The sequence below is a fragment of the Lepeophtheirus salmonis genome, chromosome 4 (assembly GCF_016086655.4).
Source record: "Lepeophtheirus salmonis chromosome 4, UVic_Lsal_1.4, whole genome shotgun sequence".
In the NCBI taxonomy this organism is placed as follows: domain Eukaryota; kingdom Metazoa; phylum Arthropoda; class Copepoda; order Siphonostomatoida; family Caligidae; genus Lepeophtheirus; species Lepeophtheirus salmonis.
Genome location: NC_052134.2, coordinates 22085415 through 22110524, shown reverse-complemented (window position 1 = coordinate 22110524; position 25110 = coordinate 22085415). Strand labels below are relative to the sequence as shown.

The following is a 25110-nucleotide window of genomic DNA, read 5'->3' as shown; positions in this document are numbered from 1 at the left end:
ATATATTATATAGTTAAACCTTAACTCCTTAATAGAAGAAAGTTAGGAGCACGCTTTCATTATATCATAATAATATTTTCTCCTCGATGTATTTTAAGCGCACGCCTTCTCCCATTCACTAACTATAAATATAAATTTGTTATAGAGTATTATGTTTTGAAATTTTAACTGTGAGAGAATGCCAAACTCAATCTTTTGGTTTCGTCGGGATTTACGACTTGGAGATAACCCTGGTCTAGTGGAGGCTGCTAAACTCGGTAAAGTTCTCTGTGTGTATATCTTTGAGGACCGGAAACAAAATGCAGCGGACTTTAGTGAGCTTGGTTCCGGAACAAAGGCTTGGCTTCATTACGCTCTTGATTCATTGAATAAGACCCTCGGAGGAAAGTTGTTTCTTGCTCGTGGGAATCCTCTTGATGTGTTGAAGGATGTTGCTCAGAAAGCTTCTTCCAAAAATGTATTTTGTAATCATATTTATGAGCCCATGGAAATGGAAATGGAATCTCATATCATTAAAGAGCTCAAAAGCTCTGCTGGTATTACCCTTCGTTCCTTTAATTCGTCCCTCCTTTGGGAGCCACAAAACATTCTCCAACAGAGTACGTATTTGAATTATTTTATGTATTGTATATCCCTAACTTTTTATTCCTAATTTCTAGATGGCAAGCCCTATAAAATATTCACACATTTCTACAAAAAGGGATGTTTAAACTATGGAGAACCTCGGTCTCCCCTTGTTGAGCCTTCAAATCTTAATCTTCTTCAATTAAATGATACATTGACTCTTGAGGATCTTCAACTTTTGTCGAAAGATTCCCCCAACTTAACTGTGAATGAGTGGAATATATCCGAAAAGGGCGCCAATGAACGACTTGAAAGTTTTCTACAAAATGGACTTGACAACTATAAAATTGGCCGAGATTTTCCTTCTCAACATCATGTTTCCAGACTCTCTCCCTACCTTAGATTTGGACAAATTAGTCCTAATATTATCTGGTATGCTGCACGAAAGGTTGGAACTCCTGGACCAGATCTAGACCACTTTAGTAGTGAACTGGGATGGAGGGAATTCTCAGTCTATCTTCTGCATCACTGGCCTCACATTCCAAGAGAGAGCTTTAACCCCAATTTTAAGGGGTTTCCATGGAAGGACGATGAGAAGGCACTTGCAGCCTGGAAAGAAGGTAGAACTGGAGTTCCTATTGTAGACGCTGGAATGAGAGAACTTTTACAGACAGGATATATGCATAATCGTCTTAGAATGATAGTTGCCTCGTACCTAGTTAAAAATCTTATGATTCATTGGCATAGAGGAGAAGATTGGTTTTGGGATAAGTTATTGGATGCGGATTTAGCATCTAATAGTGCCAGTTGGCAATGGGTTGTTGGATGTGGAGCTGATGCGGCTCCGTATTTTAGGATTTTTAATCCTATTCTACAAAGTGAGAAGTTTGACCCTGAAGGTGTTTTTATTAGGAAGTACGTTCCAGAATTGACCAACGTCCCAACCAAACATTTATTTGCTCCTTGGGAAGCTACGGATACTGTCATGAAGAATGCGGGTGTAATAATGGGTAAAACCTATCCTCGACCTCTCGTGGACTTTAAGAAATCACGGCAAGCAGCCCAGGATGCTTTTGATAAAATGAATAACAAAGGATAAAATATTGTTTATTGTCTTCAATTGAACTTATATTCATTCTGTACATTATTAGTATATGTTTTTGTATTTATTTTGTCTTCTAATATTATAATAAAACAAAAAAACTCGACTCTATTCTGTATGAGTTCTTTATCATGAGGTAATATCATTGACTTGTTATAATAAATAAACACTTTTCAATGGTACAACATACTTATTACATTCTCAAAATCTGTCAATAGAACGCTTGACAGTCGAATAAGACAAAATATTGGTCTTTCTAAGTTTAGTTTATTCGATCCTTGGATATGGAATAGTTCGAATAGATGGTTGCAAAAGTGAAAAAAACTTCAACTTTTATTATAATTTATGACGCCTTTATCTTTCTATTAACAATCTTTATTTTGCGAGGGATATCATTTGTATGTTTGAAAAATTCCAGGGATTTTTAATAATACCAATTTTCCGGGGGGGTTGAGAAATGATTGGAATTTTGGACTGAAAATAGCGTGACCATGGGAATTTTCCAATGTTGAAAGATAGAGGCAGAAATATTATTTCTTTTATGTTAAATATTACTTTTCACAAACAAATTAATCTTCAAAATATTTCAAATAATGACTGAAAAGTTGCAATATTGAATTCGTGTAATCATTATCCGGTTTATACGATTGAAATTTTGTTAGGTTGAGATTGAATGTATTTTTTTATTGGGTCATTTGTATTATTTTATCGTTGGCTGTCTGTTACTCTCAGTTTCAAACATGTTTAGCGTTGTTGTTTTTTTGATGACATTTTTTGAGTTTGAGATATATTGCCGTACCCTTAAAGTAAGCTGTAAATTTTTTTTAATAGAAATAAATACAACATGTATAAAAAAAATATTTGTCTTAAGGCCTGGATCTGGAACAATAGCCTCACTGTCCCCTGGTAACCTGTTAATATCCGTAAATGTAATAGAAGAAATTTAAGATACTACATCCTCTCTTCCGAGCCCCTAATGTGTTTTATTCGGGGCAGCACCAAAAAAATAAAGATTTATTGGGATGAAGCTATAATAAAAATAACTGTAGTAAAATATAATAAAACTTATCTAGAATCATAACTCCTAAAATATATTTTTTGTAGTCGGGTAGAGGGGAGGTCGTCAGTCTATTCAAAAACTCAATATCAAATTATAATAATATCTAACAATAAAAATTCTAAAATACTGTCCTATAATTTTATACGGAACATTTCGTAATCACTTAACCTATCCATTTGAAAATTCCCAACTCAAAGTTTCCTTGGAAATTTTCAGAAAGTTACCGGAAATTTATCACCTTATTTAACTCTAGTCATTTGTGTGCCGGAAAACCAATACTACAAATATCTTAATTATCATAAATCCTGCTTCAATACAGGTTTATCATTCATTTTCATTATGAATATTAGACATTTCGCATTAAAAAGTTTTATATATTAGTAAGATTAATTGGATCAATGGATGAGCAACAAGAAGACATAAGATCTTGTATTTGGGACTATTCTTTTCGGTACAAAGATATCATCAAGATTATTTGTCATATGTATGGAATTGATTTAAGTTATGAGTAGTTACATATTAGTGTGCTCATGAAAAACGCGAAGCAACACTGAGGATTTTTTGGATAATTATCTTCTATATTATTAAAGAAAAATTGGTCTTTTATCCGGTGCGTAATTACTCCGAGCAATAGCAGCTAAATATAAAATTCAGTAATGTAAAAATACAAAGTCATGGCAAGGAAAATCCTATGATGTCGCAAGAGCAGACGAGCGAAAAAAGATAGTTTACCAAAACATAGTATTGGTGTAGCCGTTTAAAAAATAATATCAGTTTTAAAAAACAAATTAGGTCTTTCAATCTCTTAATAATCATGTCTTTAAATCATCTTCGGAATCAAACCATATATTCACACTCATACTCATTTCAAAATGTTATGCAGTCATAAAATTATATCATTCGTGAAAACGTGAAAGGGAAGAGATTCAAGGTACCAAGGTTCAGAGGATACTCACGAATCTTATTCACATTAAGAATAAATAATTATTGATTCTTAATTGAATTATAGTCAGAATAATCTCCATAACCTTTATTAATATTTTGAAAGACTTCATGAATTTATATATAAATTAAAAAATTGGTATGAATATTAATATAATTCATAAAATATCTGTTTAAAAATACTTTATTAACCTATTGACATGTCTAAATTGATATAATCATGGTAACAAATTAATATATTTCAATTAATATTTGAAAATAAAAAATATTTGAAGTACCCTCGATTACTTTCAACGAGAATCATTTTAACTCATAATTGGTAAGAAAAACTCAATTCTTAAAATTCTATGGTTGAATATAATCGCGAATAGGTCGTATTCACTATAACTATGACTATTCTTATTAATATAAATCTACAGTGTAAAAAAATAAATATTTGATCTCTTGTCGATTTTGTAGGTTTGCTCACTTATAAAGATTTTCGATGGGATTGAGTTCCGGAGACTGGGCATGCCACTCCATGACCTTAATGTGCGTATTCTTTTTTTATTCACTCCTTTGTTGCCATGGTCGTAAGTTTTGGGGTATTGCCGTGCTAGAAGATCCATTTTCAGTTCCCTGTCTGAAGTAAAGAGGTTGTCACCCAAAATTTCCTTGAGGATGGTCTATCCTCCCTTCGATTTGCTGAAGTTGTAATATTTTCAAAACCCTTAAGTTTTTTTCATATATAAAAATGTCCCTCACTGTTAAAATAAACCTACTTTTAAAATTATCCACCGTTCTTTTTTTTGTGAGTGGGCAAACTCACTAAATCAGTATGCCATTAAATACTTATTTTCTCCTCCTTAATTCGTTTTTTCAATTATTATCATAATTTATAATTGCTTATTAAATATAATAATTAACAGAGACGGATTAACGTCAATACCATAGTATTTAATTTTCAAAAAAACATTGGATCATGTTTGAGCTGCTGCGTCCAGATTATGATTATCTATCCATTACGATGTCAATGAATGTGGTATTGTATAACTTTTAGTATTACACTATATTATTATATATTAATCTTATAAAAACTGTTTCAATTCTAGAATCAAAAAGATTAATTAAATAAGGGTGTAATTCGATTATCAACATCTGAATATTACTGTAATCAACATAGCAGCTCACCATTTCTTGAAATAAATCGGAGAACATATCTATTAATTGATATTACTTTATATTATGTGAATATTTATAATAGTTGTATGACTTATGAAATTGTATGAAATTGAATTTACTTGGCATATTTATCTACAAATAAATAGGAACTCAATCGAATTTAATTAATTTAATGATTGAAGCTTATTAATTCATTTCATAAAGCAAGTCTGGGCAGACTTGCTTTCATCTGATAAATTCTTTCTTTTTCTAAAAGAATGGTTTAGTTTGTTCATTTCATAAGAAAAAAAATTACAGACAAATTGTACATATTGTACAAGATATTTTATCAAAGTTATTAAATTTGTGATTATCTTACATTTTGCTGTCATTATCCAAGACAAATGTTCTTCTTTTTAAAATTAAAGTAGCTACAATAACAGCAAATATATGTATTGGATTCTTAAATGTAAATAATGTGTTTATTATAGTATCTACTTTAAAAAAATTATGTGATATTTGATAAAGATGAATTGTAATCAAGTACATGTCATCTGTTGGTCTTTTGAGCCCACCTCTATCCATGGCATCCAAAAATGAATTGAAGATATAATGTATCCTAGTTTTATCGACATAAATAAGATCCTTTTCTGATGACCAGACCAATTCAACACATTATTTAATTAGGCTAAAGGTTATAAATCCGCTGACGTAATAAATTACATTTTATATTCTGGTAATTTCATCTAAGTCTGTGATATCTACATGAGAAATCATTAACAAAAATGTTTTTGAATCATCTTCAACGTTTTTTAAAGAGGAGTTGAATGAGAAAATTCATTTTAATTAACTTAAAGACCTAATGTTAATTTTCATTAAGGGCCAGATTCAATATTTTTTTCTCTCTAAAAAAATGACCACAACTCAAAAAGTAACTACCTCCACCAAGTGGAAAATATCATCCGAATCTCCTTTCAATAGGGTGATCATTTATTTTTCTGAGTAATTTAAACTTAACGTGTTTTATATGTAGGAGATAAGTCTTAGGCCAATCCTTTAACTGTGTGAATTGCAGTTTATCTAGTTCCACTGGATAAACTGTTACGCATACCAGATATTGTTTTTCATTTTAATAACTATTCTCCGAATGAAATTAGATATTATATTTGTATTCTTCGATCGTTAGAAATTGGTTTTCTCCTACCATCCTTTAATTTTATATAAAAATGTTTTGTTGTAACTCTGGAAGTCTCCATTATTATTACCAAAATTATTTAAAGCCTCTATTGTTGATTCATAAAATTTTTAGTCATAGGTTATCTTTTGTTTTTTTCTATCGGATGTGGATGAATGACTTGATAAGTTAATTTATGCGCGTATTTGATGCCTTATACTTATTTCCTTTTTAAAGATAGGTTTAATACCGTCTAATTTTGCAGTAAAAGTAATTTCGTCATTTTCAAAAGATGGGAAGACAAAACTTCGACGGCATAAAAAATCATTATAGAAATTTTTGAAAATATGTACTGGGCCAAATATGAATATTTATCCCGCCATCATTTAAAAAAAAGATTTTTAATATAGCGTCCCTTAATTGATAATTTATCGAAGTATAACTATGATAAATTTACATATATATAATACTATCTAATTTTATTCAATCTGATATAATTGAAATACATTGAATGAACTGGAATAATCTTTTTTGTATGACAGTTTGTAAAATATCAAAAAGAGTGCATACTCCTTCAATAGAGCGTTCCTTGATCACTTTGTGTATCTTATATGATATAAGATACACAAAGTGATCAAGTGTCTATATCTATAGTTTTTATACTATCTAGAGGAGCACAAGCTGAAATCACGCCGCCTGTTGCAGTGAAAAACATCCCTTTTGATGGTAAAATCGACTAGGTGAGCTCATATGAGCTTTATAGAATTAAAACGCTATATTACTTGTCATCGAATGGTATTTTAAGCAAATTTTCTATTTTGGGATAATATTTAAAATCCTAAAATAATATTTTTGAGCAAGGAATGATGTTTTGACTTAATTCACATACTTCAAAATAAAAATAGATATATGTTAAAGGTTTTCTAAAGTAAACTTTAAAAACATAACTAAACTGATCATTTAAACTGTTTAAATTTATTTACATAATTACATTTAATTGAGCCGGGAGTTATTAAAGTCGAATCTATTTACCGACGGAGATGAACAGATTTGGAATCAAAATAATTTTTATTCAAATAATATGGAATATACACCAATAATGTTGACTTAATAATGTAATTAATTCATTAGGATGAACAAAATTCTTATATTTAATAAAACATCATAAACAGTTTCATTAAAACTACACACAATTACGAATCAATTATTCTTAATTTACAGTTTGTAATATAATTTTGTTGATACTTTCTTTTTCAAGTACAAATTCATCAGTTCAATTAATTAGTTTTATAATTATTTGGATATTTACGTTAGAAAATCCCTTTACATAAATCTACTTTGATTTTGAATTGTACTCATCGAGTCAAGCTATCATTTTTGCTCATCTACAAATTTTTGGGATTTCAAATATGGTTCCAAAATGGAAGAGTTGCTTAAAATACCACGTGATGTTCAGATAAAATTAAAGTAATATAATAATAATTTTACTAAGTTCATATGAGTTTACCAAGTCGAATTTATCATCAAGTATATTTTTTTCCACCGCAACAGGTTTCGCGATTTGAGATTGTGCTCCTTTAAATCAGTGGTTCCCAAAGTGAGGGTCGCTAATGATTTCCAAAAAAGACGAATATAATTAAAATGTAGGTATCAAAACTTAAATAATCATGAATGTGTATATTTTTTATAAGTATAGATCATTTTTTTAAATTATTTCCCAGAAGATACTACTCAACAAAAACATAACTGCATACGCTCCTTTTACCGCCACAGCTAACCATCGGTCGTCAGACATGGAAGATGCACTCATCGAACTTTCATGTGTGACCAATCCCTAAAATAGATTGTGAATTTAAAAAATATAACAAAGTATACATTTCTGTGATGAATGAGTACCCACTGCAGGCTAAAGCCGCTTTAGATTTATTTATACCATTTGGCTCAACTTATTTATGTGTGAAAACCTTCTCCGTAGTAACTTATATCCAAGTCTTCGGGTTGCTATGTCTAAAGTTAAACCTAAAATAGACCTACTTTGCATAATGTACAGTTAACATCTGCCAAATTAAGACCTTGATTCGTTTATTAAGCTATTTGTACATTCACAGATAGTAATGTTATTGGTTTGTGAGTCTCAAGTTTGACTTTATTTGCCCCAAAAAGAGAATTGATAGAATTGAAGAGGTTCCAAGTAGTACATGTATCACTGATTTTATATTTACAATATATTTCATAATATCTTCGTTGTATTTCTTATTCTTTTCTATATATGTAAAATTAAAATCTTAATTTTTGATCAATATAGTCCAACAACTTCTATCATTTGTATCTAGGTTGAACTTTATTGGGGTTATATGACCTCCTAAGTCATCTATTTACAAAAAATGCACTCCAAATTTTATATTCATCTCTGAGTAAGAGATGTAGGGGTCGCACATTGTCTAACCCACGGACCTATATAATAACTGGATACTCCATAGGCAAAGAAAAGGAGAGTCGAATCTTAAGTACCTATAATTTGTATATAAAGGAGACTTCTCTCTCACTTCGAACATTGGAGGCACAACGATATTCTCGAAGCTGTAAAAGGCTTAAGATAAGAACAAGTTTCTTCTCCTTGCCCTTTTAATCCAAATTCATTTATGTACTATGTCGTTTGTTAATGCCTATAATCGGAATCCTTCTTTTAGTTAGAGCACACTTACACTTTCAACGTTCAGCGTCTACACTCACATACATCTTGCTCCGTGACCTTATCCTTCTCATTGATAACAAGTATTAAACAATAAAGTCAGTGTTCTTTGAGAGGCCATGCTGCATCCGAACCAACAATAAATTAGAATAATTTTATTACAATAATCTTTGCTACTATTTTTTTTTAGAAAATACAAATATAATATACACATGATATTTAAGACCTTTGAATCTCCCTTTTTGAAAATTCAAACGTATTTTATATGGAGATCTCTGTGAGCAGATATTTCGTCTATCAAACTTGCCTACATTCACTTTTTTATTTACATAACGAGGATTTTAACGATTTTCAAATACGATTTTACTCAAGCTAACGTTTAATTACTTTGTTTTCACTAAACGGAAAGAATTGCCTAACCATTTATAAACTGATTTCGGACTTTTGTCTTGTTTCTTTTTGGCAGGAAGTTTGCGAGATAACAATAAAGGTAAGAACATGATACAAGACTTTGGTATAATGTGTATCAAAAATAATGTCTATATTTAATAATTTTTAAAATAGCCAAACAATAAAAATATATTTGTATAAAACCAAAAAACAAATTAGCAATTGTTGAATTATGAACATAGTCAAAACAATTAAGTGTGTATATAATTATAAATTAATCCATAATATTAGAATGCTCATAAACTTCATTTTAATTAATTAATTAAGTAGTACCAATGGTAAAAGTACACTACTAACACTGTGGGACAATAATGACATTGAAAAGTATATACAAAATGAAAGTAACAAATACATTAAGACATACAATCAGGGTCGGTTTTAAGATTGGAGGAGGGGGAAAGATGGATCCAATTTTGCTATAAAGGGTAGACCTTTTTTCAAAAGTCATTTTAAAAAAATTGAAGAAAAAAAAAGATATTATTAAAGATAGGGAAACAAATTAAAAATTGACCCAATTCTTTTAAGAAGGCCTCAACCATATGATCTCAAAATATGATCCTTTATTAAAGGTCCTAATAGAAAAAATAATGATTTTAACCAAAAAAATGATTATTTTATGATAGGGGGAAAATGAAATTGTGTTATAAAGGCTTTATAAAAAAAGATCATTGTAAAAAAAATATATTTATCTTTGCCCCATTTCCCACTCACGCTAAAACCTGGCCCTTAATACAACATACATACATAGAAAATTAAGTTGTAGAAGGAATCTTTATAGATAACTTAAGAAGCTGTTTTTTTTTTTGTATTTTTATAAGTTGTATATAATAAATTAACCAACTGATTTTATACATCATAGTAGATGACACTGAGCATCTTTGTTTGAAAAATCGTTGGCCCTGAAACAATTAGAAATTTGATTTTTTTTTTTACATTACAATATAATATGAAATAATTATGGAGACAGAATAAGAGGGTAAATATAAAGAGTGATAAGAGGTCGTTGTTGGCCAGTAGACCGGGACCGTATAAGAAGAGTTATGTAGGTAGAGTAAGAAGGTGTATATTGTAGTTGTAACTTGTAGTAGTCATTCTGATTTCGATGGTGGACGGAAATGAATAATAATTTATTGGCACAATTGATAATCAATTATAATAATAAAATTATGTGATAAGAATTAAGGATTTAAGACAGACACCGAGTATTTATTTTTGTATATGTTTTGACTTATGTATATCTATGTAAGTAACGTATATATCTTCCGTTTCTGAGTGGGGTGTTCAGAGAGAGAGAGAAGGTGAATGAGTGAGTGAGTGAGCGCTTACTTGACTCCAGAAGACCTCATCATTCCAGCAGAACCTTTCAATAGTCCACCACTAGTACCACCAAGAGAATCAGGTTCTTTTTGAAGGAGAGATGGAGCTGTTGCTATTACTTTCATTAGTAATGAATCGATATAATCTTCCATATCACTCAGCTTGCGATTCTGACAATCCACTGAGCTCTGTAGTCCAATAACCATTTCAATCAAATCCTGCAATAATATAAAATTAAGTATAATATATATATATAAATAGAAGAATATTTGTCTGTTCATCTGTCATGTCTCATTTTTGAGTGAGGTTTGATATCTTAGAACTGCGTTACTACTTGATTTATGAAATAAAAATGTAGCCACGAGCGTGTGTAGCTAAAGCTTAGCGTGTCATATATAAAAAGAAAGAAAATGGGAGTACGCATACATAGTGTTGTGTCAGGTCTTATTTATTCGGTCCATTATGATTAAGGCTGACCCTGGAATAAAGGGGCCGTGCCCAACTAAAACGAATTTTGTACCCTCCTAATTTGAATATAAATCTAAACATAATATAAACTTTATTCTACTAAAACTATAGAATTTTGACTACATTATAAACTATTATGCTTAATAATTGTATATTTATAACGATTGCCCTCCAGACCTGCGACTACTGAGAGTTAAAGAAATAACATAAAATTGTCCAATCTTTACAATAACAATTTCAAACTATAGGTTTCCATATGTAATAAAAAGTAATTAAACAATTCAAGAACAAAAATGTGCTTACAATTTTGTCAACTGGCAAAGAAAAATACTTTTCACAGCCCTGGTTACTCCTAAGATTTGGAGCACGCGTTCTTGATTTTGGTCTGGATAGATCACTTTCTATCGGTATGTAAAAAAAGAAAACACAAACTGACATTTTAACGATGTTATTTGTCACGCCAGGGAAAACACTCTAATAGGCAGTAAAGTTTTAGAATTTTAAATAAAAATGCAATACACTAAACCTCGATCTATAAGCTCCAAACATGGCATTAAATCTTAAATGTGTAAATAATAATGTTCTATTAATACCTCTCGAGATTTTCCATCAAATCTATCCCAAGTTTCCTTTGATATTCTACTAGGATGTGATGAATTGGGAGTAGGTGTCGTTTCTCTTCCAAGGACAACACGTGTGCCACTAGGTGGCAACACTCCCGAACCATCACTATGTGTACGCGAATGCTTGGAAAGTCCAGATATGGATTCGTTGGATGAATCCTTTTCTTTATCCTTGAATGCTATAGAATAAAATCAATACAAAATGAATTAGTAATGAATCAGAACAAATAAAATGGACGTTACAATACTTTTTGTTTTTTGATAAATAGCTCTGAGCCAAATTTTAACACAACATAACAACATATAATTACTACTGTTTGAATCTATTAAAATGTTTTAAAGTTTATACAAAAATTGAACTTGAATGAGATTCTTCAATTGTTGCAACTGTCCCGTATCTAGGGACGATTGTAGCAGCCAAAAAATATCAATTTGAGTTACAAATTAGACTGAATAATACTTTTTGATGAATGAATAGCTAAAGTTTTCATGATGTTGAATTATTCAATTTCAATATATTAACGTAGATTAAGAAATAATAAGATTTATATTAAAATAACTGATCAGTATTCTAGATCGGAGAAATTTACTCTCAAGAAACTATTTAGGACCCTACTCGGGCTAAAAACATGTTGAATATAAAGTGTTATTATATAAAATAATAAATATGAATGCACAATGTGAGGCAAATTGCAACTGTTGCATTTGCACTGTGTCGTAGAATATCTCAAATTTCTCTACACTGAGTGAGTTTTGGACTTTGATAAAATTACATCAAATAATAGAAAAATACTCTAAAATACAAAGGATATAATTTAGAGCAAAAACTAAAAAAAAAAAATCACTGCATTATGACAAAAATTATTTATCTTTTTTCTCAATAATCTGCATTATGTATATTATACAATTGTGATGTACATTTTACAGAGGCGTCCGCAGGAATATACATTTATTTTTTTTTGGAGGAGGGAGGCTTGGTTTTTAAAAAAAAATTCAAAAATCCATAGCTGTTCACAAAAAATTAAAAATTTCAAATTATTTGGAATAAAATTTCAAAAACAGTTAACTATTGAAAGAAAATTACATTTTTTGGGGGAAATTTGGATATTTTGGGCTAGAAGGGATAACTTTAAGGCCAACTTCTGCGGATATTCCTGTTTTTTGACAGTCTGGTTTACTCAAATATGAACCGGTCTCCCATATGTACTGATGAATTATTATTTATAAATTTAGGAATTTACTTTTTGTAGAAGCCGTGGAAGATGAATTAAGTTGGTTGAGGTTAAAAAGACTTCCAGTTTTCCCCGAGTCCACCAAGGATCCTAGAGTTTTTAAAAAGAAAAGAGATTGTTTAATAAAAAAAATTATTTTTAGTTTAAAAGATTTCACCAACGGGTGCGTTGTTGAAATATGGACAGTCATAAAAGAGAAGAAATAAGAAAAACATATAATAAGTATTTATAATTCCTCTTATTAGCCGACAAGCTGTTTGTATTGAGTTCTCCTCCCTTCAAAAAAAATTAACTCAATCAATCGAAAAACGGCCTCACAAAGAGACAAAAGAACCGAAATAGCTGCTCTACTTAGGGCGGCACTAACACACACCAATATAGATCTGAAGGTTGCTAAGGCAAGTAAGCAGACTATTTACAACGCAAAGAAGGCCATTCATGAGGGTATTGGCATTGAGAGAAAGCCCTTACCCTGATGACTACCAAGCCCCAAGTCCACTAAAAATCATAACGATCTAGGATTTACAGACCGAACCTAACATTACTGTGCAAATATTCTAAAATAATTTTTAAAAAAAAAAGTGAGTAACATACTATAACTCGATTTAAGTTTCTTAAGGCCCGAGGAAGATTTCTTCTTCTTTTCTTCGAATTCCTCATTCTCTACTCCTCCTTTAGAAGGTTTTCCTGAAGAATAATCAATTGGTGAGCTGGGAGAGTCTGGACTTGTACTGCTCTCAAAGTCTGAAGGCACGGGTATGATCTTCTTCCTTCCACTTGGAGTCTATATTAAAATAATATTGGAAGAAGGGAATAAAAGACAAATTAATAACCATTCACAAAAGAATCCCCATTCAATGATATTAACATAAATACTACACAAAATAAATAACCAAACATTGTCTTAAAAAAAAAAGACTCAAGAACATAACATCTTGTGCAAATCCCAGCCACAAATAAAATAACATCTTACCGTAACTAGTAACAATAAACACTCAATTATTAATTACATCTAATCCCTTACAATTCCATAAGTAGCAAATGTTTGTAACATAAAACCTTGGATCAGGGCTACTTAACTATTATGAGCAGATGCCCATTTAGACCAAGTATGGTCCGGTGACGAAATTGGTGCAAAATATAATATATTTTATATTAGTGATGTGTCGTTTGCGAACGTAACGGCTCTATGAGCCGGCTCTTAGAAGTGAACGACGGGGATTTTCTCCTCACTAATCAGAAAATAGATTAGGACTGCACTGAATGGACTGTAGTTTAATCAGTTTTTTTTAGGCCGAACAACACTAAAGGTGTTGTTAGTTTTGCAAACAATCATATAAAATAAAAAAACTAGCATTTTTGGTTAGAAAGCTTTTACACGTCAATTTCGTTACCTGACCTTGTATCCCTGAAGGCGGATCAAAAGTTTTGATCCCTCCTCGTACATAGATAATATCCCTGTTCAAACATATTAACGGACTATAACTCTGAAAAAGTATGCACTCGAACGCTCACTCGCGTTACAAGATAGATGGTAACAAAACAAATAAGTATTTATTATATGTAGAGTTGACACGTTTGTAATGGAAAAACTACGTTTAAAAATTAGAAAAGGAGAAATGGTTGTTGCGTGTGCTTCTTTGCCTTTTTTGTTTATTATTTAGTAGGTAGTCGTAGTGTTAAATGATCCACCTGAAGTAAGCATTCTCGCCTATCTTTGTTGTAAATTACTTTAAAATTGCATCATAAAAAATATATATATGAATTTTAATATAGTTATAATATTTTGCTTGCAGTAATGCTATTTTTAATGTAAGAGGCTCTCTTATCTATAGCAGTGATTCATTTTCCCACTAAAACTATATAAGATGCAGCTGAAATTAACAAGTCTTAATTAAGTAGTAACATATGTATTGCTCCCGCCTTCTCCTTGCGCTCTTTTTTCCTTAGAAAAATCTCAACTCAAATTTGATCTTAAATTACACGGACATTATAAATCTGTCACCAGGACCTTAATATAATATAACTGTTTTTTCTTCTTAGAGAGTCCAACAATAGAAAGTTCCGTATTCGGACTGCGAGTCCCCAGCTGAATAGTCTTGACTTAAGACTCTTTTTTCATAATAAATTGATATCTTAATAGCAATGAAAATCCCGACTATAAGAGTTATTTTATTCTTTTACAGTTTAGACATGTAAACAGGAGCATAAGGACATTTAACTTTTGTTCACTATTAGCAACACACCCTAAATAACTCCCTCATTACCTTTTCAGGAGCCTTCCAAATTTCAATTGCATTAGACAATATATTTTTATTCCTTTTTTGCTCCTAGTAATAAAACATTGGAGTACAATTTAATTGAACGTGATGATAAAATGAACCATCAAAATCTAATTGGGCTTATCCTGGAATACTCTATACCTAAAACACGTACTTATTTTTTTTTTGACCAACTAATGGCTATCTTTTTCCTTACTGGAATATTTATTAAATAAAAGAGAAATTGAATTAAAAAAATTGCGTAATTAATGTCTTAACAGCACATGCCGAGAATAATTTTCAGCGGCCTTTATATGAGTAACATATACCCAAGGTTAATAGATATACAAGGTTATACCATAACGCTTTCCGAATGTTGTTTGACTTCCACCACGCTTTTTAAAAGTGACGTCAAAGAGGATATACTGTTACTATTAATCGCAAAATATGCTGTTAATATACCGTTGTTATCTATGAAATATGTCTGTCTTTCCCAGGAGTAGGTACAGTACATCAAATTGAAAAATTATGACAAGCCCAATTAAATGATAGCCTTGTATTTCTATTCACTTTGACCTAAGCCTATATATTTATTTTGTATATTTATAAGTCTGTTATTGATGCTATAAAACATGGAATCCAAAAAGGTCGAACATCAAAGGCGTCCGCAGGATTATATATATTATTATTATTTATTTTCTTTGGGGGGAGTTTCTTGTAAAAAATTTGAAATTTTTTTTTTTAAATAATTAATTGAAAAATTAAATTTCAGATACGAAATTAAAAAAAAAAAATTAAAAAATTTATAGCTGTTCCCAAAAAATTAAAATTCAAAAAAATTGTTGAATGTTTGGGAAAAAAATTACAAATATTACATTTTTTAGTAAAGCTTAAGTTCCTTAAATTTGTGGAGCTCTCCAACCCATCCCCCACGGATGCCCCTGATATCTCAGAGGGAAATTTAGCAAATAGACGTATAAAATAACCAAGCATTCTCCTATGCTATTTTAATGGGCGTCTAAGGTTATTCAGAGGTTGTTTTTTATCGAAATAAAACCTCATTATCCTTCATTCTGTCTCTCTCCTTCTCCTTCTTTTCTTCTACCTTCATTCTTTCTTTCTATTTAATTCAGCCGTTTCAGCCTCTACTAGTATTAAATAAAATTATCCCTTAGAGAGTTGTATTATTTTGCTTCAAGACGTAGCCACTCTCTGTTGCTTATTTTACCAACTTATAAATGCAAACAACGCTTGTGGCCATTGTTTGAATTCAATTCGCACTATCATTTTAAAACCACGCCCTTACTTGGTCAAGAAAAGCAGATAAATGAGAGTGCTTGTTTCATGTATAGAGTACTCCTTTCATTTATGAGTCCAACAAAAGTTTTTAAATTATACTTAACAATTTGACCTTCTTCCTCTTTGATTTCCATTTTCATAAATAACTAAGAATCTTATATGGTATATGAAATGTGTTTTCTATATGTTCATAGATTTATCAGGAACATACTTACTATTTCATTAAAAAAAAAAAAACACGAAAAAAGTAGGGTATTAAAGAAACAAAATTTTTTGTAAATCGTCAAAAAAACTTTTCTTCGACTCTGTTTTTCCTAATCAATGTTTTTTTTTTTTTTTTAAATAGACGTTAAGTATCACACTTTATTTTTATTTTTTTGGTTTAAAACGCCCAAAACCCCAAGATTCCAGAAATACCTTTGTATGATCCTTCCAACGACCAATATATTCTTCATATGACTTACTCAATGCACCCTAGTGGATTTGAAAAAATACAGTGAGTCCAACAATTGTTCAAGTTCAGTTGATCCTAGCCTGGTTGATTTTTTACGGAATTAAATGATAAGTGTTGGATTCGGGTTATATCTATCGAGTTCGAAACTTTAACTGAGAAATAAGCTTAAAATCATCGTTGATTTGTCAGAAACAGCATCTAATCACACACAGGTGACCTCAAAATGAGGAAATTTAAATTACTTATTTATTTAAGAATCCAAAGTGTGTTTTTTATACACTTTAGACATTTGTCAACGTTAGTGAAATTGAGTAATATTCGAATCCAACACTACAATTATACGTATACATGGAACAGGAAAATTACAATTTATTTTGTTCTAATGTTATTGTACTCCCTCGTACAATTTTTTCCCTATCTGTATCAAATAATAAATTATTAAAATTCTTCCTTACTTTGCCATTTAATGAGATTGTGAAAATTATACATAAATATTTAATTATAAGTAGGGGTTATATCGGTTCTTAATATCAGTCCCGTCTCTGTTATTGTTTCTTAAAATCCGTCCTACATTTTAAAGTACTCTCTAAGAGCATCATTTTCACTTAATTTATAGTTATTTACCTCAGTTCACCAATTGAATTAATTCGGTCTACCATTATTATTAATTTAGGCCTGACTTGAGTTATTTTCTTTTTGTAAAATTTGGTGATAATTAATTATGATGTTTTTTGCAAAGATTATTCTACTGGGGGTGGGCTGGAGGGGCTGTATTCCCCCCCCCCAAAGGAATTTTTCCATTTTACTAGAAAATTTAATATTTGAAATTAAATTTAAACTTCCTTTTTTTTCCAAAAATTTTATATTTGAAAATTAATTTCTCTTTGCAAAAAAGAAAATATTTTGAAAAAAGGTGTGGATCTTCAAATTTTTTTAAATTAAATTTTTTGAACCTAGCCCCCCTCCCCAATTTAATCCTGTCAACGCCCTGTTCTTCATGATAATTTGTGCGTCCTACTCAGACGCACCCTTAATAATTTCTTCAAAATTTCGAGACCGCTACATCCCTCATCATAATTATTGGGACCCTTAATACTTATAACTAATCTTCTTTGATTATTTGATCAAGTATGTACATAAATGAATATAAAAGACTACTTACATCCAAGGGTAAGGGTTTTAAGGATGAAACAAGTTTCTTTTCTGTAATGGGAGTTGTTAAAGATGACCTGGGTTTATCGAAAGTGCTGGAAGTTAGACTGGTTTGCGATATTTGAGACAAGGATATTGTGTCATTGAAGTCATCTTCGTCTTTTTTATTATTTTGATAAGGAACTGCAATTTAAATATGATCATAAAACGTTGAGACTAATTATAAGTAGTGTTGTGGCGGTCCTTAATTAGGAGCAATGACTGCAGTCCACTTCAGCTAGGTCTAGTCCCCCTTTGTAGTCCTTAAAAAGAAGTAGAACTTGATCTCTCCTGATGTTATTGAAGTGTTTCTTCCTTAAGAATTAATACTATTCTGTTATAAATATTTAAGGACCGGTCTCGGACTGGACCGAAAAAATTAGGACCGACACAACACTTACAAGAATTCAAAATTACCAGCTCCTTTTTTCCCTAAGAGTTTGGCTTCCCACTCATCTAATACGGGAGATTCCTCCTTAATGGTCTTAGTATTCACAACAGCAGGGTATAAATCTCTTTGGGACAACCTTCCAAGGGTTGCCGACTTGTTTTTCCTTTCTTGGAAAGATCTTCTCACTTCTGTGCTTCCTCCACCACCAACAATACCCTCTTGAATATTTTCCAAAGAACCAGTTATGGGAGTTGTGTTCTTACTCACTACCAAATTTTGCTTAGGGCCAACATTAAGGGAGCTTCCTGAACTCTTATATGACAATTGATCAAATCTAAACATGTCCTCCTCTTCTGGAATGATGTCATTGACCTCACATTGATTCTCTTCCTCCTCATCTTCGTCAGAGTTTACACCAGGGTCGCGATTAGAGAATCCTCCACCAGAGTTTCTAGCAAAAGAATCCCGAGTTCCTAGGCCTGTTCCAAAGTCGTCAACAAAGTGAAATTTATTAGATAGGGAGTCCTCAGAAGGATGCTGTTTGAGGTTTGCCTTCGAAAGAGACCTATAAATGGAAGTAAATATGAGGTTACTCTTGTAAGTTAAAAAGTAAGCCGAGTTGGAAAATGTGCGCCATTCATGTTTGTCGTTCAATTTTGAACGCCTAACCGGTAAAAAATCGAAGGATTAACGGAAAAATATTTGAAGAGCGGTCATTTCCTATCCTCCTCTTAAATGATCTTCAAAGAATTGTTTGATTCCACCCCCAAAGCTAATAGCAAGTACCAAAACAACACCCTATTATCAATTTTTCGTCAATTTAATTGAATAATATAATACTGTTTTGTCCACAAGAGACGCAAAGGATATCATGAATTATTCTTTAAATAAATAAGCAGTCTCCATAAAGGATTAAGTGACATCATCTGTGGCAGCACACTTAAATGAAATCTTGCAACGAGAAAAGTTGTTTCGTAGTCAATGAAATTTGTACAAAATTGATCATGTGCTATTAATTTTGCGTTAAAAGCATGCACCGGAACAAATAACAGAAAACTATGAAGGGGTCCAAGCCTAAAATATTTGAACTTACTTTTTTGCTTTTTCGTTAACTTTTTCCACTTTTTGAGAGACTTTGCTCGCCAATTTCTTTAGGTGCTTCTTCTCCTTTGTACCCAAACTAAGAAGTGATCCTCCTATCGTTGAAGCTGCCTTATTTAATGATTGGAGGGACCCTATATTCTTGTCCTTGTGCTTTAAATCTATAGTGGATCCCGTTTCAGGTCCTCCAGGACGAGATCCAGTTGATTTAACGGTAAAAACAATTCGGACCTCCAGTTCACCTCGATAGTCCGTCTTCGTTTGTCCAGGTTTACATTTAAGGGAATACCAGCGAGTCTTGGGACGTTCATGAACGTCAAAGTCTTTCAAAGGAAGAGTTACCATTCCCAAAAATTCATCAACACCCAAAAAGTTTTGGTGAAGAACAGTCAAAACAATTTCAGCCGTATTTCCTTGTGTAGGAATGACGAGCTCACATTGTTCGCACCATTCTGGCTGATCAGTCACCTTTTTCTTCACGGAGGTCTGATACTTTTCTTTTCCCAAGGCAATGGTGACAAATGCATCATTGGAATCTAAGAAGAAAAAATTAAAATTAAAAAAAGTCAGAGCATTTTTGATATTTGATTCTTACTATTTTTTCCTTTAAGAATGAGGCCTTTAGCACGTTTGACTGAAAACAGAAATATTTGACTATAAATAATTTGATTATTGGGGATTTAAATAAAGATTTGAATGTTAGTTACACCGTGTGTGAATTTAATTATAGCACGTTTTTCAATCAACTTTTCATAGAATTATCATGAATCAATATCCATAAGTTTCTTAATGGATAATAATTATTATGCTCTGAACCAATGTCAATTGGTTCGATAGTTACAAAGAAATAAATCACATATATATATATCACAGTCAAGTATACATCAAATGAACGATGTCTAATGGGAGGAAATTACCTTCCTGATGATACACGACCTCAAAATAGCCTACCCCAGATCAATAAATTTGTTTTATCGAGATTTAAAAACAGGCTTTGTTGCAATCCACGCCAATCAATGAGTCTCATATTCTATTGATCAGGGCCGTCCACAGAGGGTTGAGTGAAGGGGCTTTAGCCCTCCCCCAAATGGGAAACAGGGTAATCCATTTTTTTTTTAAGTTTATATTTTTTATTTTTGAGAAGGCGTTCGGTCAAATTTTGGACAGGGCGATAGAGGAAAGTCAAAATTCCAAAAACTCAACCTTTTAAAAATAAGGTATATAGCTCCCCCCAAAAAAAAAAATAATAATAATAATAACGATTTTTCCTTTATACTAGAAAATTTAATATTTGAATTATTTTTTTCAAAATGTTTAATATTCGAAATTTAATTTAGTTTTTTAATTTTTTTTTTTCAAAAAATTTAATTTATATGAATAGCTTGGGATTTTTTAATTTTTTTTTTCAAAAAATTTATTCTTCGGTGAATAGCTATAGATTTTTGAAACTTTTTTACAAAAAGTTTAGTTTATTTTGAATATTTTTTTTTTTCACCCCATCAAAATTTAACCCTGCAGACACCCCTGTATACTAATATAAATGTCGCGACTAAAACTATTGTTTAGTAACACATATTTAAGAGATGAGCATGAAAATGTTTCAAATGATCTATCGAAAGGTTGTTAGAATTATATTGCCAACCAGTACATGAAACGTAAGAAAAAAAGATACTTTCGTACCTTGAGTAATATTACTAAAAAAGACTCATCATTAATTTATTACTACGTGTATTTCCGGAGTAAAACCTTACCTAAAACTTGAACGTGTGTAGGACTCCACATCTTAAATATTGACCTTGATTACTTTGGAACAAGTGCACTTGACTGAAATAAAAAGAAACCAAAAAATTAATTCAGTTGAAGGAACAAGTTTGACATAATATAAAATAATTATTAATTTTTTATACTTGATGAACTGTATCTTTATCTATATGATAATGGATAAAAGGAGATAAAATGTTGTGAGTCATCATTAAACAAATCTTGAATAAAAATCAAGAATATGAGTATCATGATTCATGATATGATGAAATATCCGCATTGTGTGGGCTGAAGGTGCTGTAGATCTTCCCCACCCCAAAGGTTAAGGATCTTTTCTTTTTTACTAGAAAATTTAATATTTGATTTTTTTTTTCAAAAATATTAAAATTTGATTATTTTTTTTTCAAAAATATTAAAATTTGATTTTTTTTTTTTCAAAAATATTAAAATTTGAAATTTAATTTAATTTTTCACTCTTTTATCCAAAAAAAATTATATTTGAAATTTAATTTTTCATTTTTTTTTTATGATTTTGAAATTTTTTGTGCATAGCCATGGAATTTTTAAATTTTTTTTTCCAAAAATTTAATTTTTAAATTGACTGGTAGATTTTGGAAAAAAAAGCAATAGAAAATTTTATATTTGAAATTTATTTTTTTAAATTTTTTGTGGAATTTTGATGAGTGCAATTTGCAGCAATATCCAAAAGATTAATGAGAATAATTTGTTCATAGAAATTGACGATAATTCGTCAAAAAATAAAATGAAATCATCCACACTGAATTTTGAGGAAAATCCTTACAATGTTGTGTCGACGGGCCAGATATTCCTTATTAGACCCGATTTTCGAGAATTTACATTTGAAATTTTTGAGTATTTTTACCGTTTTTGTAAAATTGAGACAACTTTTGATACACAAAAAAATCAGTCATCGACATGAGAACAAATGTATGCTCCACAAAAGTGGGGGTTAGTACTTTAATATGGACTAATCTAATTCGTAGAACATACAATTTAAATGAAATAAAACTACCTAGGATTTTGTTTGGCAGAGAATAACGTCTTAATTTTTAAACCAAAAGAAATCATTTAAAAACCTAACCAATTTGGCTTTTATGAATGAAAAATTATTTGTTTCTAACAGGTCAATTTCTACAGCTACATATATTGATTTGATTTTAATTTTTTTGAAGTAAAAATTTCCAAAAGTTGTTATTAGTGGAAATTTGAACCTAAGATTTAGGCTCTGTGATAATGAAGATAGTGGACCCTAAATGCTGTAAAAATTCAAACTAAAATTAAACTTATATAACTCATAAAGGTTTAGAGATATCATTATAATAAATTCGTAATAAATAGTTGATGAAACGTCATCAATGTTTGTTTAAAACATTTTTTGATGATCCTTCATTTGCGAGAAAAAAAAAATTAGAGTCAACAGAAACAATAATTCCTTCAGTTTGTTGAAGCCTGGCCCGTCTCTCAATTGTTTTTTTAGTGATGATAAATTTTTTATCTGGAGGTCATATTCAAATCACAAAATGATCGGGTATTTATAAAAAGAGGATCCGTTGTCCTAAAGGATTTATTGAAAGGAAATATCAGAGTTAGTAATGGTATAGGGTGCCATTAGTCGGTCCTGTAAGACAGTCATTATCTTTGTCCTATCAGGATTCAAAATTAACAAAATTGGCTAAGAGGGCCTCTAAAGGTCTCTATACATGGGGTAATTCCCACTCAAGGGAATATATCTACAGTAGACCAATTCAGAAAAACACTTTTTAAAGTTTTGTTAGGTTTCCGCATTTTTTCCCATGCTCTGACATGTGAGAAGAAAGAAAAACATTTTTTGGGGGTTCTGAATAAAGACAAGGCAATTTACGTTTAAGTCGTATTAAATTCTTCTTCCAAAAAAATTACGGTAAGTCCTATTTTTTTTGATAAGATATTAGCTAATTTATTGAAAGCTCAAAATATCATCCATTTTGATTGCGGGCTCTTAAATCTACAAAAAAAGATGAAATTACGGGTTTTAAGGTTTCAAACACTGTATTATTAAAGTAAATATTAACAAAAAATAACCGGATAACTCTTCCGGACTGTCCTGGGTTTTCATGCAAAGTTATCCTTATAAAGTAAAATTTAAAAAAACGTACTAAAAAATTATGTTTGTGCTAAGACAGTAATACTTTTTTTTAAAGTTGTCAGTTAGTTAAGCAGGATTTTATACTTTACAATAAAAACGTATAAAATGCTAAAAATATGTTATTTTAATACACTTAAACGGGCTCCAGATCCTTTAAGTACTTTAAACATAGCTTTTAGCTTGTTTAGACAAATAAGAATGATACTCTTATATTCTTTTTGTCACAAGATAATAGAAAATTAATTGAAAGCTATCAATATAATTCCTTTTGACGGTGTATATATTTTCTTTATTTTCAAACAGTTATAACGAAGAAAGGTTTTAAAACATTATAAACTCATTAAAATTATTTATACGAACTTTATTTATTCATACTGATATTATGAATATCCTTCTTAAAACTTTCAATCTTTTTTCTATTAAATTCTACTGCTTGTAAAATATATTCAAGCTAATGAGCTTATGTTTAAGGTACTTTGAGGTACTTGTGTTTGGCTAGAGCCCCTCCAACCCACATCTGATTTTGGCTACCTTAAATGCAATTTGCAATACACCCAAACGGATTAATAAAAATAATTTGTTGATAAATATGGATGCTAATTCGTAAAATAATACAAATGTTACCTAGGCTCAAATTTGAAAAAAACAATTGTAGTTTGTTTTTGTGTTGACAAGCCACCTACTACTATAATATAGATTTACCACACATTTCTTTCCATATTCATTCATACAATTACAGAGCATGAATAAATTTACATTTATTATTGTATATCTCCGTATATAAGGACGAATAAACAACGTGAATCATAAGTCATAATGACAAATCACAAAGTCATTAGAGGTTATCAAATATGGAAAAAGAGAAAGTTGAAATCGTTTTTCTGTCAGTGAAGACCTTCCACTAACTTTATACGATTATGTATATAAGATATATATAGGCAGGGAATGGGCACATTACAATGTAATAGTACATGGAACGAGGTGCAATGGAACACAAAAATATGATGGATGGATGAGGATTTGAAATAATTCAAAAATAAATCACGGAATATTATTATAGTTCAGTGCCTCTAAACCTCGTAAATTTATTTCGGTATATGAAAAGACAAATTTCAAATAAGTAAAAGACACGTCAGAACATAAATGTCAAAAAAAAACCTATAAAACTTACGGGAATGATGATAATTGATTAAAAAATATCACGAATTCTCCCTCAATGATATAATATACACTACTCAAAAACGGCTAAAAGGATTATTATATAATTTGTTGTTTTTTCGAAATATGTTAATTATTTGACAATAAATCATTTTACATAAAATTAGTATGGCCATAAGCCATACTAACTAACCAATCTCTCGTAAGGAATTTATTTTATAGCTTTGATGATACGAATAAATAACTCAAGTATGTCAGGCGTATATAAAACAAGTATTATTCATGCATAGATACATAACTAAAAGGGTTAAATTAATTATGTATGTTATGTTTATGGCATTAATGGTTGATAGCATATTACATATAGCAGTAATGTCGTGTAACGTCATAAGTAAGGTAAATATTTTGAATCCCTGAAAGTACTATTTTTGTTTTTTTAAACTTGTTATAAAAATATGCTCACAGAATTTAGTAAAAACTACAAATGACATAAAAAAGTGGTAATGAAATAGAGTAAGGCTATAACTATATCCACCGCCAATTCATCCAATACATCCAAGGATGTATTGCATTCAACAAAATCA

General features: G+C 30.5%; 2 protein-coding genes and 1 long non-coding RNA gene across 11 annotated transcripts in view; 2 read left to right on the top strand and 1 right to left on the bottom strand.

The window, feature by feature from the left end:
* The first annotated feature begins 103 nt into the window (after positions 1 to 103).
* On the top strand, positions 104 to 1772 carry LOC121115664 (deoxyribodipyrimidine photo-lyase). The gene is made up of 2 exons (XM_040709761.2): positions 104 to 599; positions 660 to 1772. Exons 1-2 carry the CDS (start codon positions 179 to 181, stop codon positions 1661 to 1663), a joined length of 1425 nt encoding a protein of 474 aa, XP_040565695.1. The 5' UTR covers positions 104 to 178; the 3' UTR covers positions 1664 to 1772.
* Positions 1773 to 2234: 462 nt separating this feature from the next.
* On the top strand, positions 2235 to 2741 carry LOC121116076 (uncharacterized). The gene is made up of 2 exons (XR_005863757.2): positions 2235 to 2472; positions 2538 to 2741. It is a non-coding gene; the product is annotated as an uncharacterized lncRNA (long non-coding RNA).
* Positions 2742 to 9191: 6450 nt separating this feature from the next.
* The window catches only part of Rip11 (Rab11 interacting protein), a 61258-nt gene continuing 45339 nt past the window's right edge, over positions 9192 to 25110 (bottom strand). For 4 of the 9 annotated variants that reach the window (XM_040709762.2, XM_040709764.2, XM_040709765.2 and 1 more), the window contains 11 exons: positions 21213 to 21285; positions 20057 to 20095; positions 19454 to 19997; positions 18387 to 18925; positions 17941 to 18113; positions 16742 to 16798; positions 15032 to 15094; positions 13359 to 13548; positions 12774 to 12854; positions 11503 to 11711; positions 9192 to 10659 (listed from right to left, as the gene is read on the bottom strand). In XM_040709762.2, coding sequence (XP_040565696.1) covers positions 10447 to 10659; positions 11503 to 11711; positions 12774 to 12854; positions 13359 to 13548; positions 15032 to 15094; positions 16742 to 16798; positions 17941 to 18113; positions 18387 to 18925; positions 19454 to 19997; positions 20057 to 20095; positions 21213 to 21243 — 2139 coding nt within the window. In that variant the 5' untranslated portion in view covers positions 21244 to 21285 and the 3' untranslated portion in view covers positions 9192 to 10446. Of the gene's footprint in view, positions 10660 to 11502; positions 11712 to 12773; positions 12855 to 13358; positions 13549 to 15031; positions 15095 to 16741; positions 16799 to 17940; positions 18114 to 18386; positions 18926 to 19453; positions 19998 to 20056; positions 20096 to 21212; positions 21286 to 24539; positions 24559 to 25110 lie in introns of those variants that run through there. The other 5 variants (XM_040709766.2, XM_071887722.1, XM_040709767.2 and 2 more) reach the window with 3 other exon arrangements.

Coding starts and splice junctions, on each gene's coding strand:
- LOC121115664 (XM_040709761.2), top strand. CDS start 179: ATGCCAAACTCAATCTTTTGGTTTCGTCGGGATTTACGACTTGGAGAT. Junction 600..659: donor ACAAAACATTCTCCAACAGA/GTACGTATTTGA, acceptor CCTAATTTCTAG/ATGGCAAGCCCTATAAAATA.